The sequence below is a fragment of the Bison bison genome, unplaced genomic scaffold, assembly GCF_000754665.1.
Source record: "Bison bison bison isolate TAMUID 2011002044 unplaced genomic scaffold, Bison_UMD1.0 scf7180017861046, whole genome shotgun sequence".
Classification (NCBI taxonomy): Eukaryota; Metazoa; Chordata; class Mammalia; order Artiodactyla; family Bovidae; genus Bison; species Bison bison.
In genome coordinates, this window is record NW_011491618.1 from 1,275,155 (window position 1) to 1,286,955 (window position 11,801).

General features: G+C 55.1%; 1 protein-coding gene across 5 annotated transcripts in view; it reads left to right on the forward strand.

The window, feature by feature from the left end:
* ARHGAP27 (Rho GTPase activating protein 27) overlaps nt 1-11,795 on the forward strand; it is a 26,557-nt gene extending 14,762 nt beyond the window's left edge. For 3 of the 5 annotated variants that reach the window (XM_010832406.1, XM_010832402.1, XM_010832404.1), the window contains 15 exons: nt 2,251-2,658; nt 2,926-3,108; nt 3,293-3,373; nt 3,446-3,535; nt 3,888-3,955; nt 4,252-4,342; nt 4,835-4,939; nt 8,870-8,968; nt 9,956-10,061; nt 10,208-10,330; nt 10,404-10,502; nt 10,695-10,772; nt 10,889-11,023; nt 11,172-11,277; nt 11,383-11,795. In XM_010832406.1, the coding sequence (XP_010830708.1) occupies nt 2,626-2,658; nt 2,926-3,108; nt 3,293-3,373; nt 3,446-3,535; nt 3,888-3,955; nt 4,252-4,342; nt 4,835-4,939; nt 8,870-8,968; nt 9,956-10,061; nt 10,208-10,330; nt 10,404-10,502; nt 10,695-10,772; nt 10,889-11,023; nt 11,172-11,277; nt 11,383-11,560 (1,575 nt within the window). In that variant the 5' untranslated portion in view covers nt 2,251-2,625 and the 3' untranslated portion in view covers nt 11,561-11,795. The remainder of the gene's footprint in view (nt 1-2,250; nt 2,659-2,925; nt 3,109-3,292; nt 3,374-3,445; nt 3,536-3,887; nt 3,956-4,251; nt 4,343-4,834; nt 4,940-8,869; nt 8,969-9,955; nt 10,062-10,207; nt 10,331-10,403; nt 10,503-10,694; nt 10,773-10,888; nt 11,024-11,171; nt 11,278-11,382) is intronic. The other 2 variants (XM_010832403.1, XM_010832405.1) reach the window with 1 other exon arrangement.
* The last annotated feature ends 6 nt before the right edge of the window (nt 11,796-11,801 follow it).

Consider the following 11,801-nt stretch of genomic DNA (forward strand, 5'->3'; position numbering starts at 1 on the left):
GGGGCAGGTTCCAGAGTGTGGGAACATCTGGAGCAAAGGCACAGGTCAGGGGTGGCGGGGGGAACACTGGTTAAGAAGATGCCTTTTGTGTCTGGGGGAGGGTCAGCAGGCTGGTGTGGTTGGAATACAGGATGCCACAGGAGAGCTGTTGTGGACAGAGGAAAAAGAAGTGGTTTGGAAGGTCCCATTTCAGCCAGACAGGAGTTCGTGGGGCGAGGGAGCAGAGTGGACTGGGAGGAATGCTCAAGTCTTCTTGCCACCTCCAGGCCTGGGGCCCGTCACACCATCTAAACTGGTAACACCCCCTTCTATTTTTGCTTTCTTGTCAGCAGCAGTCATCACCGAGGTGCAGTGCATTTCCTTACCACTCTGCTGGGTTCCTTCCCCACCCCACACACCATTCACACGCGTGTGCACTAGTGTAGCAGCCCCACCAGGGCAGATTTGTGTCTGATTGTCCACGGCTGCATTCCCAGTGCCCAGACCTGTGCCTGGCACAGAGCAGGCAGATCTTTGCTGGCCAAATGGATGCTTTTGCAGGCCTAGTGAGGTTGCATTGAGCAGGACGCACTTCCCCTCTTGAGTAGTTTATAGCTGAATGAAGGTGTTACAGAAATGGAGGAACTTCTATGATTTGTTGTTTTAAAGAGATTTATTGTCCAAAAAAAAAAAATTTGTTGCTGCAAAAAAGAAAAAATGAAACAAAACCAAACCCAGTTCCTATAATTACACAACCCAGAGATAACCTCTGTTAACATTTTGGAGAGTTACTTTAAAAATACAAAATGGAAATTGTGCTAAGTTTACTATTAAAAAAAAAATTTTTTTTTTAAATTTGTCTGCATCGGGTCTTAGTTGCAGCAAGGACACAGCATCTCCATTATGGCATGTGGGTGCACAGGCTTCTCTCTAGTTGGGGCTCATGGGCTTTAAAGCCCTTGAGCACAGTAGTTGTGGCACATGGGCTTAGTTGCCCCTTGGCATGCGGGATCTTAGTTCCCTGAACAGGGTTCAAATCTTTGTTCCCTGCGTGAGAAGGTGGATTCTTAATCACTAGACCACCAGGGAAGTCCCCGAGTTTACCATTTTGAAATATGCTTTTCCCTTATAACATTAGGCATTCTTAGAACACAGTATTAATCTCATGCTATTCTGCTGTCTGGAGTTTGATAGTGTCATTTTTCTTTCTAATGGGTACTAGGCTGGGTGTGGTGGTCACACAGGAGAAATCTCAGGAAAGATCTTAAACCTGACACCTGAGCTGAGTCCTAAAGGAGGAATAGGAGTCAGCCAGGTGAGAAAGGGGGTAGGGAGAGGTTCAGGGTGTGAATGAGCTGAGGTCTGTAGCAGACACAGCAGAGAGGGTGGGGGCCTCTAGCAACTGGGTGCTGCTGGAGCTTAAAGTTCAAGGTAAGGGCCAGGAGTGGCAGGAAATATAGGGGGGAAGACAGTCCGGTGATGGACGGCCTCTGGTGCCCTGGTAAGGGCCTAGACTTTGCCCAGCAGGCAGCAGGGCGCCCTGAAGCCGTCAAGCATGACCAGGTTTATACTCTGTGTAACTGGACCCTGCAGAGGGTAAGGGTTGCCGGGCGAGGTGGGCGCGGGGGGGCGTGCCTAGCCAAAGTGGGCGGATCTGGCTCTTGCCCCCGCCTGTCTCTCCCACTTCACTTTGCTTTGGTGGGGTGGGGAGAGACGCATACCCTTTTTTTTTTGGCCCTTCCTTCTCTTTCTCTCGTCTGGAATGGATTCTGAGGTCTGCAATTCCTGTACTGGGGAAGTGTCAGCTCCAAATCCAAAACCAGAGGCAGTGTGGGTTCCAGTTCCGGAGCTTTTTTGGAGAAGGAGGAGGGAGGGCTGGGTGTTCTTGGTGGGGGTTGTAGAAGGCAGCAGGGCCCCGCCCTCAAGTATCCTGAGGCCATTTCTCTGTTCCCGCGCAGTCTTTGACTCACACCTGTGAGTGTGCAGCTGGGAGAATTTAGCTGTTAGTATTTTACTATTGTTAATAATTAATGTAGCTGCCCCACGCTTCTGGGGCACTTCATATTTTACAAAGCACTTTCCAGAACAAGTCCTCATTCTCTCTTCACTACGATTTCCTCCGGAGCGAGGGCAAGGCACACATTTTGCATTTGGGGGAACCGAGGCCGAGAGGTGCTGAGACTTGCTGAAAGTTGCCGAGTGGCGAGTGTGCGAGTAGGGACAATGTGACCGCTGAGCAGCCCCGAAGGTCACGTCTCCTTCCTCCTCGAGCAGGTGGACGAGCCCCCGGAGCCCGTGTACGTGAACGTAGAGAGGCAGCCTCCGGCCACATTGCCCCGCGCTTCCGCGGCCCCTCGCGGTGCGGGAGACTCGGTGTGGGAGACACACACGGACGCGGGCACCGGACGCCCCTACTACTACAACCCGGACACGGGCGTGACCACCTGGGAGTCGCCCTTCGAGGCTACTGAGGGCGCCGCCAGCCCGGCCACGTCCCCGGCCTCGGTGGGCAGCCACGAGAGCCTCGAGACCGAGTGGGGCCAGTACTGGGATGAGGAGAGCCACAGGGTGTTCTTCTACAACTCGCTGACGGGAGAGACGGCTTGGGAGGACGAGTTAGAGGACCAGCTGGAGGACGAGCAGGAGATGCAGCCGGGCCTGGGCCCCAGCAACCAGAGGGTGAGGGGCGGGGCCTCGCTCGAAGTGGGCGGGACCTTGTCAGGATGGGCGGGGCTGACTTTCAGGGCCTCTGACCCCGCCTCCTGCCCCCGCACAGCCCTGGGGACTGAGAGGGAGGGGCCTTGGTGGGTGGGGCTATCACTGAGCGCCTTTGACCCCGTCCCTCTCAGCTCGGGAGAACTAGGGTGGGGGGCGTCGCCTGGGCCGAAAGGGCGGGGCGCCAGAAATTCTGGCTCTGAGAATTTCTGGCTCTTCTGCTCCCTGCAGCCCCCCACCCCTGAGACGGACTACCCTGATTTGCTGACCAGTTACCCAGAGGAAGACTATTCCCCCGTGGGCTCCTTCAGTGAGCCTGGCCCCGCCTCTCCCTTTGTCACACCCCCAGGCTGGTCTTGCCATGTGAGCCCAGATGGGCAGACGGTATACACCAACAACATCACCGAAGAACAGGTAGGGGCAGCGGGCAGATGGGTGCAGACTGTCGTGGGGTCGCTTCCCTTACCACTCTATACTGAAGTTCCCGCACGGGTTCCATGCCAGCCCAAGACTCCTTGGGGCGGTGTTGGGCTCTGGAGGGAAACTTTTGTTCCCCTATTCTGTGAACTAAGCGGCCTGACCATCCCTTTCCCCACAGTGGGTGAGGCTGGAGAGCCAACATGGGAAGACTTACTTCTACAATCCAGATGACGCCTCCGTTCAGTGGGCCCTGCCCCAGGTAACCAACTGGGGAAAGGAGAGTGCCTGGGAGAGAGGAGGGGGCTCAATATGACAGTGTCTTTCTTTCCAGGCCCCAGTCCCTGTCCCTGCCCCTCGAAACAGCCACAAATCCAACCAGAACAGTGAGACCCCAGCCCAGGCCACCCCCCCAGAGGAGAAGGTAAGGGAGGGGGCATGTAGGACCTGGCAGGACCCCACAGAAAAATTGGGGTGTTTCTGGAGGTTCTGCAATTAGGTCTGGAGGCACATCACCATAGGCCCAAGCACTACCCTGGGCTAAAGGAACCTGGGTTCTGGGTTATCCCAGACTCAGAGCTGGACAGGCTGGGGGCTGGTAGGATGTCTCTCCTGCTGCTGCGGCTTCCGTGGAAGCAGGCACCCCCCACCACTGGCCAGGTGCCAGCAAAGAGGGTTCAGTGGAGACTCAGACCCAACCTGTGAGGAGCTGCTGGCTGAGAGGGAGAGTGGCTCCTCCCCTTAACTACCTCCTCCTTCGCCCTCTTTCTCTTAAGATCAAGACTCTGGACAAGGCAGGCGTGCTCCATCGCACCAAGATAGTGGACAAAGGAAAGCGGCTCCGGTGAGAGCTCAGCTGCCTCCAGACCCCGCGGTGGGCCTTAATGATGATGTTCACTGAGCACCTCCTATATGCCAAACTCTTATTAACCCTTTATGAGGTCCTGCGAGGACCCTGAGGCACAGAGAGATGACTTGCCCAAGGCCCCTTGACTGCCAGGTGTTAGCCCTGGGAGTCCACCTCTCATGACTGGGTGCCCCAAGCTGTGTTCTTAAACTCTGTGCCCTGATCCTGAGGGTGGAAGGGGGGCGCCTCAACCCAGGACCAACCCAAGCCCTGCCACCACTGCCCCTACCCAGGAAGAAGCATTGGAGTGCCTCCTGGACAGTGCTGGAGGGTGGAATCCTGACTTTCTTCAAAGATTCGAAAAACTCAGCTGCCGGTGGCTTGGTAAGGCCGGGACCTCCAGGGCAGGGGCCACCCCATCTGCTCTGACTCCTGAGGGGCTTTGCTTAATCAAGTTTGCCGAAGGCTAGGTCTGAGACCATGGAATGTGAGGGTCCAGGGAGCTGGGCCTTGGCAGGGGCAATGAGAGCAGATCACCCCAGGACAAGCATGTCCAGTCACGTCGGGTGTGGGAACCAGTCCTTGAGGATGGACAGCTCCAGCCTGGTGGGCAGGGAGACTGGAAACCAGATACACCTGCTCGCAGAGATGGGACTACACTCCTTTTTCCTTTCCTCTCCTAGGTGGGCAGATAGCAAACAACCAGCCAGCCCCCAGGCTCCATGGTTCTAGGAACTCTTGGGTCTCTTGCCTCCAGAGCCATGACCCTCATTGTGCCTAGAGCCAAGGGAGCCTGGTGGATTGGAGCCAGGATGCTGTGACAGGCCGGAGCTGAGCTGCAGGTGTCCTGAAACCCAACCCTTTTTCCCTTCGCAGAGGCAGCCTTCCAAGCTCTCCACCCCTGAATTCACAGTGGACCTGAAGGGGGCCTCTCTCACCTGGGCCCCCAAAGACAAATCCAGCAAGAAGAATGTGCTGGAGGTGAGTGGTGGGGGTGAGGAGGAGGAGAGGGAGCCTACTGATGGCTTAGGGTCCTCACTAAGCAGGTCCCCCCTGAGCAGGGGGACCCTGGCAGAGCTAAGGCTGGAATTCTCGGGGCTCAAAACCAAAGCTGTCCCCACCTTGGGAATCTGTCCACAGTGTTTTCTGGCATCAGGATTCTGCAGCTCCTTCTCCAGGAGCAGAGCTCCCTGGAGCCCTTTGTCCCCGAGTAGAGGTCCCTGGGGAATAACACTGTCATGTCTGGAAGGGCAGTCCTCATCCCACTGCTTTGGCCTGAGACAGACAGGAGATGCTGGGTCCCCCCTACTCAAACTGATAGGCTGAGACACCTCCTCTGGCTGGTTAGAGCCCAGCTTCCAATCGGAAGTGAATAAACCAGGGCAGGGCATTGGACACATTTCTCAGGCTCCCCCTCAGGAAGAGAGGCCAGATGGGGCCCAGGCAATTGCCTCTCAGGCCACACCCTTCACTGTCCATGTGTTGTCTTGTTTTTAAACTACTCTTATCCTCACCTGGGCTTCTCCAGGTGGCACAGTGGTAAAGAATCTGCCTGCCAATGCAGGAGACGTAAGAAATGTGGATTCGATCCCTGGATTGGGAAGATCCCCTAGAACAGGAAGTGGCAACCCACTCCAGTATTCTTGCCTGGGAAATTCCAGGGACAGAGGAGCCTGGTGGGCTACAGTCCATGGGGAGGCAAAGAGTCAGACATGACTGAGAAATTAAATAGGCAAGCACTCTCACCTCACTCTCCAAGTGTTTTGAGGCAGCTCACAATGAAAATGCATATAGGTGAGGTGGTAAAAGCTACTGAAAAGCCAGGAGCAGGAAAAACAAGTTAGAGGAAGAGGGCAGTGTGGAGTGGGATTAGGAAACAGGGGATGTACAGATACTAAGGTTACTGTTGCTGAAATAAGTCAGCTCCTGGTTTCCTGGCAGCCAAAGTGAAACATGGCTCTCATTATTGGGTCAGGGGAGTGAGGGGAAAACCATTCTAGATTTTGAGGGAAATCAAAGCATTTTCCTAACCCTTGGCTCTAGAAGAAATTTTTAGTGTGCAGCTCTTCTAGTTTAGTAAGGGACTCTTCGGGTTGCTTCAGGTAACATTTGCTGAAAGCCAAAAAATGCATGACCTTCCATTTCAGCTCAGAAAAAGCAATTCTGCAAGGAGCTTGAGTGTGTTGTTTAATGATGGTTCACCCACCTTCACTCAGTTTTAGAACCAGAGTATCCACAGAGCAGGGGCTTCCCTGATGGCTCAGTGGCAAAGAATCTGCCTGCCAATGCGGGAGGCGTGGGTTCCATCCCTGAGTCAGGAAGATCCCCTGGAGGAGGGCATGGCTACCCACTCCAGTATTCTTGCCTGGAGAATTCCATGGACAGAGGATCCTGGCAGACTACAGTCCATGGGGTATGACATGACTTAGGAACTAAACAACAATAATCCACAGAGCAGAGCTGGAAACCAGTGTATCTCCTGAGCTCTGATCAGTAGGTCTGGAGGCTTCCCCAGGCTCCACCGAGTAGAGCTCTATGATCGACTAGCTTTGTCTGTTGTGAACATCAGATTGAGGAGGGACATCATATTTGAACTGGAGGGAAAGTCTTCAAACAGTACTCTCTGAATGTCACCTCTCTGACTGGGTTTTTGATGAAAGTTTCAGAGTAGACACTTCTGAGTTGTCTTTTCTGGCAAAGACCAGAAGGCAGATGGTGCTGTTGGAAGCGCCTCAAGCTGACAGGAAGGCTGACAGTCTGGAATGGAAATCCTGGAGTCCCCCACTTCCCACTGGCTGGCAGTCATCTTCCCTCCACTGGGGTGGAAAAAAAGTGAAAGTGAAAGTCATTCAGTCGTGTCTGACTCTTTGTGACCCCATGGGTATACAGTCCATGGAATTCTCTAGGCCAGAATACTGGAGTGGGTAGCCTTTCCCTTCTCCAGGGGATCTTCCCAACCCAGGGATCGAACCCAGGTCTCCCTTACTGCAGGTGGATTCTCTACCAGCTGAGCCACAAGGGAAGCCCAAGAATACTAGAGTGGGTAGCCTAACCCTTCTCCAGGGGAATCTTCCCAATCCAGGAATTGAACCAGGGTCTCCTGCATTGCAGGCAGATTCTTTACCAACTGAGCTATCAGGGAAGCCTGCCACCTGTAGGCAACTTCAGATTTTTCTCAAGTATGCATGCGTGCTAAGTCACTTCAGTCGTGCCCAACTCTTTTCAATCCTATGGACTGTAGCCTATCAGGCTTCTCTGTCCATGGGATTCTTCAGGCAAGAATACTGGGCTGGGTTCCCGTGTCTTCCTCCACAGGATCTTCCCGACCCAGATATAGAACTCTTTCATCTCATTTGCATTAACAGGCAGATTCTTTACCACTAGTGCCTCCTGGGAAGCCCTTTTTTAGGAGACCGCCCTAAATACTGTATCATCGAGGATGGCCAGTCTTCCTAGTTGTCCTGGTGGCCCCTGACAATAGCTGGCTTGAGTTCTGCCTGCCTGTGCAGTCAGCAGAATACATGTCTTGTACAATATATAGATACATAACTAGACAGATTTGCCTTCCATGTGAAACTCGAATGTGAACTGATTACCGCTTTTGAGACAGCTGCCGAAAAGAATGGCAATTGTTTTAGAAGCATTGTTAGGCCATTTGTTCTCTGAAATAACAGATAGGGCCCCTCTCAGTTTAGATTAGAATGAGGTTGTGCTCTCTGCCCACTGAAGGTTCTCTGGTCTTTGCAGGGAGGAGGATGGAGTAGAACATGCAGGTTTGTTTTGTTTTGCCTTTGAAAGCATTTTAAATTCCATTAAAGTCTGCTGCTGCTGCTGCTGCTGCTAAGTCGCTTCAGTCGTGTCCGACTCTGTGCGACCCAATAGACGGCAGCCCACCAGGCTCCCCTGTCCCTGGGATTCTCCAGGCAAGAACATTGGAGTGGATTGCCATTGCCTTCTCCCCATTCAAGTCTAAGTTAAATAATTAGACAGCCAAAGCACTGTGCTAAGTCTGGAAGCTATAACCTGTCTGAGACAGTTTTATCTATTTATTTATTTATTCAGCTGTGTCGAGTCTTAGTTACAGCACACAGGTTCTTCGTTGTGTCATATCAGATCTTTCATTGAGGAGCATGGACTCTCTACTTGGGGTGCATGGGCTTAGTTGCTCTGCTGCATGGGGGATCTTAGTACCCAGACCAGGGATCCAACTAGTGTCTGCTGCATTGCAAGGCAGATTCTTAGCTGGACCACCAGGGAAGACCCTCAGACAGTTTTTGCTGACTCTGACTCTCTCACAGGACCCAAAGGCAGGGCTGGTATGAGCTGCAGCCACCAACCATTCCCATCCACCTTGAAGGCTTGGTTCTCAGAGCCAGAGGCCGAGGAGAGATCCATCCAAGTTAGCCTTGTTTTTTGTAGACTTCGTTATAGAAACAGCAGTCAACTGATAAAGAACCCAGGCTGTTAATATCTGCTTGCAACTCAGTAGTGTAGAATAGTGGCTTTGGGGCCTCCCACATGGAGTTCCTTTCATTGATTTTTTGCTGGCTGGTGCTCTGGGTAGGCCTCCCATGGGGAGGCAGGATGGAGTAAGGGAAGGCACACCAGATGGCTAAGCCATGCAGTTCTGCTGCACGCAGATCCTCGCTCCATCAGTCACTAGCTGTGTGTCCTCAAGGAAGTTGCTTAAACTCACTGAGCCTCAGTTTGCCCATCTTTAACACAGAGATGCTGTTACCTACTTCTTTAAAGAGGTGGAATACCTTGGCTTGGGGAGAGGCCCTGGCTCTATTAGTCTTTGAGTTCCTGGAGACAGCAATAGATCACCTCTACCCCTGTATCCCCCTTGGGGCTTAGCCCTGGGGCAGACCCGGGGAACCAGAGATGACTGAGTGACTTGTGTCCCACCAGCTTCGGAGCCGAGATGGCTCAGAATACCTGATCCAGCATGACTCGGAGGCCATCATCAGCACCTGGCACAGTGCCATCACCCAGGGCATCCAGGAGATGGTATGCAGAGCTGGGGGCTGCCAGGGCTGGTGGGGAGGGGTTGGCCAGCCATTATGCAGGGCAGCTGTGCCCACTGTGGGTGAGGCCCTCCACTTGGGTACTGGGAGCTCCATGACACTGGTAGGTAAGTAGTCCTCTCTGCAGATGCAGATGGGCTGCTGAAGAAACAGCTTTTCTTAAGTAAGTGAATCCAGCCCCTGGGGTTGGCCCTACGGGACACCTGACCAGGTGAACATATCCTAGAGTAGTGACCCATTCCACATTGAGACAGGAGAAAAGTAAATACTCTGGTAAACAACCTCAGGCTGGAAAGAAAGGCTGAAACCAGAAGATATCATTTAAAAGGACTGAATTGATGGGTCTACCATTTTTTTAAGTTCAATATATCAATTGCATAAGTAGAGATGGGGCAGGCCCACTCTGACAGTTCTTCACCTGGAAACAGCCTGGGGCTTTTTGATCCTTAATTCCCTATTAAGGAAATAGGCAACACTGGATGCCCTGCTTGGCTGTATTAATAATGGTAGGAATCCAGATCCAGAAAGGTGATACTGGTGAGGTGGTTGGCAGTGCTCTGGTCCCAGCTCACACTGCAAAATTGAACTGGGAGCCATGTATTGCGAAATGCTGACCTAGTGGAGTGTGTACAGAAGAGCTAAGGAAAATGGTGGTGAAAGGGGACCAGGAACCAGGAGGTGGGTAGGGGCAGTCAGGATGAGAAAAGGTGGGGGAGAACAGGATGCCTGTCCAACACCTGGAGGGCTCCATGTAGCTAAGAGGGGGCGTGAATGGGGTTCCCTGATGGAAGTAAAGCTGAGTTGACCTGGGTAAGGGAACAGAGAATTCTCTGCCAAGGGGTCTTCAGTCCAGGCCTGCTTGGAGGGCATTTCAGTCCCTCACCCCATCCCAGAAGAATCCCCCCACCCCACCCCCCGGCCCCGGCCAGTTGGCCCCAAGCTCTGCCTCTCTGAGATTGTGTGATTCTAGTCCACAGACCTGCCTCCCGAGGAGGAAAGTGAGAACAGCGGCGTGGACTTTAGGTCCAGTGAGCGCCTAGGAAGCTGGCAGGAGGATGAGCCACGGCCTGGTGCAGGTGTGCTTGGGTCGGGGTGAGGCGGGTGGAGGCGGATGGCAGACATCCTTAAGGGGAGTGGTGACCACCGGGCTGGGGCCGCCGGGCCGCTCAACCATGGTGCCAACGACTGACCCAGCCCTCGTGTTCCCATTGGCGTTGGGCAGCACCGTCCACCCCGGGGCCCGGAGGCCTGGAGGGTGATGTCAGCAAGGTCCGGCAGAAGCTCCTCAGGTTCCTGCTGAGGCGGCCCACGCTGCAGTCGCTGAGGGAGAAGGGCTACATCAAAGGTACCCGAGGGACCCGAAGAGCGGGGCGCCAGTGGCCCAGGGCCGAGGCGGCGCTGACGAGCCTCTCCCCCAGACCAGGTGTTCGGCTGTCCGCTGGCCGAGCTGTGTGAGCGCGAGAAGAGCTCAGTGCCACGCTTTGTGCAGCAGAGCATCCGCGCCGTCGAGGCCCGGGGTATGTAACCGCGCCGGGCCAGGCATTCCCGGAGCCTGAAGGCCTCCTTCCAGAACCCCAGAGGGAGACCTCCAGGGAGGGGGTGGGGCTCTGGGTCGAGGGGGAAAGAAGGAGAGCTTCCGAGCAGGAATCAGAGCAAGGACTTTAGCGCCAGCCCACTGAACCCGGGGTCAGCGCCTCCCTCCGCTCCAGGGCTGGACATCGACGGTCTGTACCGCATCAGTGGAAACCTGGCCACCATCCAGAAGCTGCGCTATAAGGTGGACCACGGTGAGGCCCGCCCCGTGGCCCTGCCCCAGGCCTGCAGGCGCTTGAAGGAACGAGCTGACCACCTCTTCTTCCTTCCCCGTATCCCCCCCGCCCCGCCTCCCGACCTCCCGCCGCAGATGAACGTCTGGACCTGGAAGACGGGCACTGGGAGGACGTTCATGTTATCACCGGCGCCCTGAAGCTCTTCTTTCGAGAGCTGCCAGAGCCCCTCTTCCCCTTCTCACACTTCCGCCAGTTCCTCGCGGCCATCAGTGAGCGCCTGGGGGAGGTGGGGTGGATAGGGTACAGGTGGGGCTGGGCTGCCTCACGCACTCTCCTGTGGTGACCAGACCCCCGAAATACCGAAGTCAGCCCCCTCTGTTTCCCCTCTCTCCTCCCTCTGACCCGACCCTTACCCAGAGCTACAGGATCCGGCCACGCGTTTCCGCTGTGTGCGGGACCTGGTGCGCTCGCTGCCCGCCCCTAATCACGACACGCTGCGGGTGCTCTTCCAGCACCTGTGCCGGTGAGCGCGGGGAGCTGCGCGGGAATGGGGAGGCGGGCCTGAGGGGACCCGACCCCTTTCCCCCCAGCTCTGGGCATTGATTCCAACCCTCCACCCCCGCTGCAGGGTGATTGAGCACGGAGAACGGAACCGCATGTCAGTGCAGAACGTGGCCATAGTCTTCGGGCCCACGCTGCTGCGGCCCGAGACGGAGGAAGCCAGCATGCCCATGACCATGGTGTTCCAGAATCAGGTGGTGGAGCTCATCCTACAGCAGTGCTCGGACATCTTCCCGCCGCACTGACCGCGGGCCCCCAGCCCCACCCCAGCTGCTGGACCTGGGAGTGGGGGCGGCGACAGTGGTCCTGCATGGGCAGCTGGAGGCCACTCAGCTAGACTGTTTATCTCTGGCTAGACTGTTTATCTCTGAGACCTCCCCTCCCTTCAGACCGTAGGCGGCTGCGAGTTCTGCACCCCTTCGGTTCTGAGGGTATGGTGACCCCTTGTGGGCAGTTCTCAAATTGTGGGGGTTCCTACCCACCCCC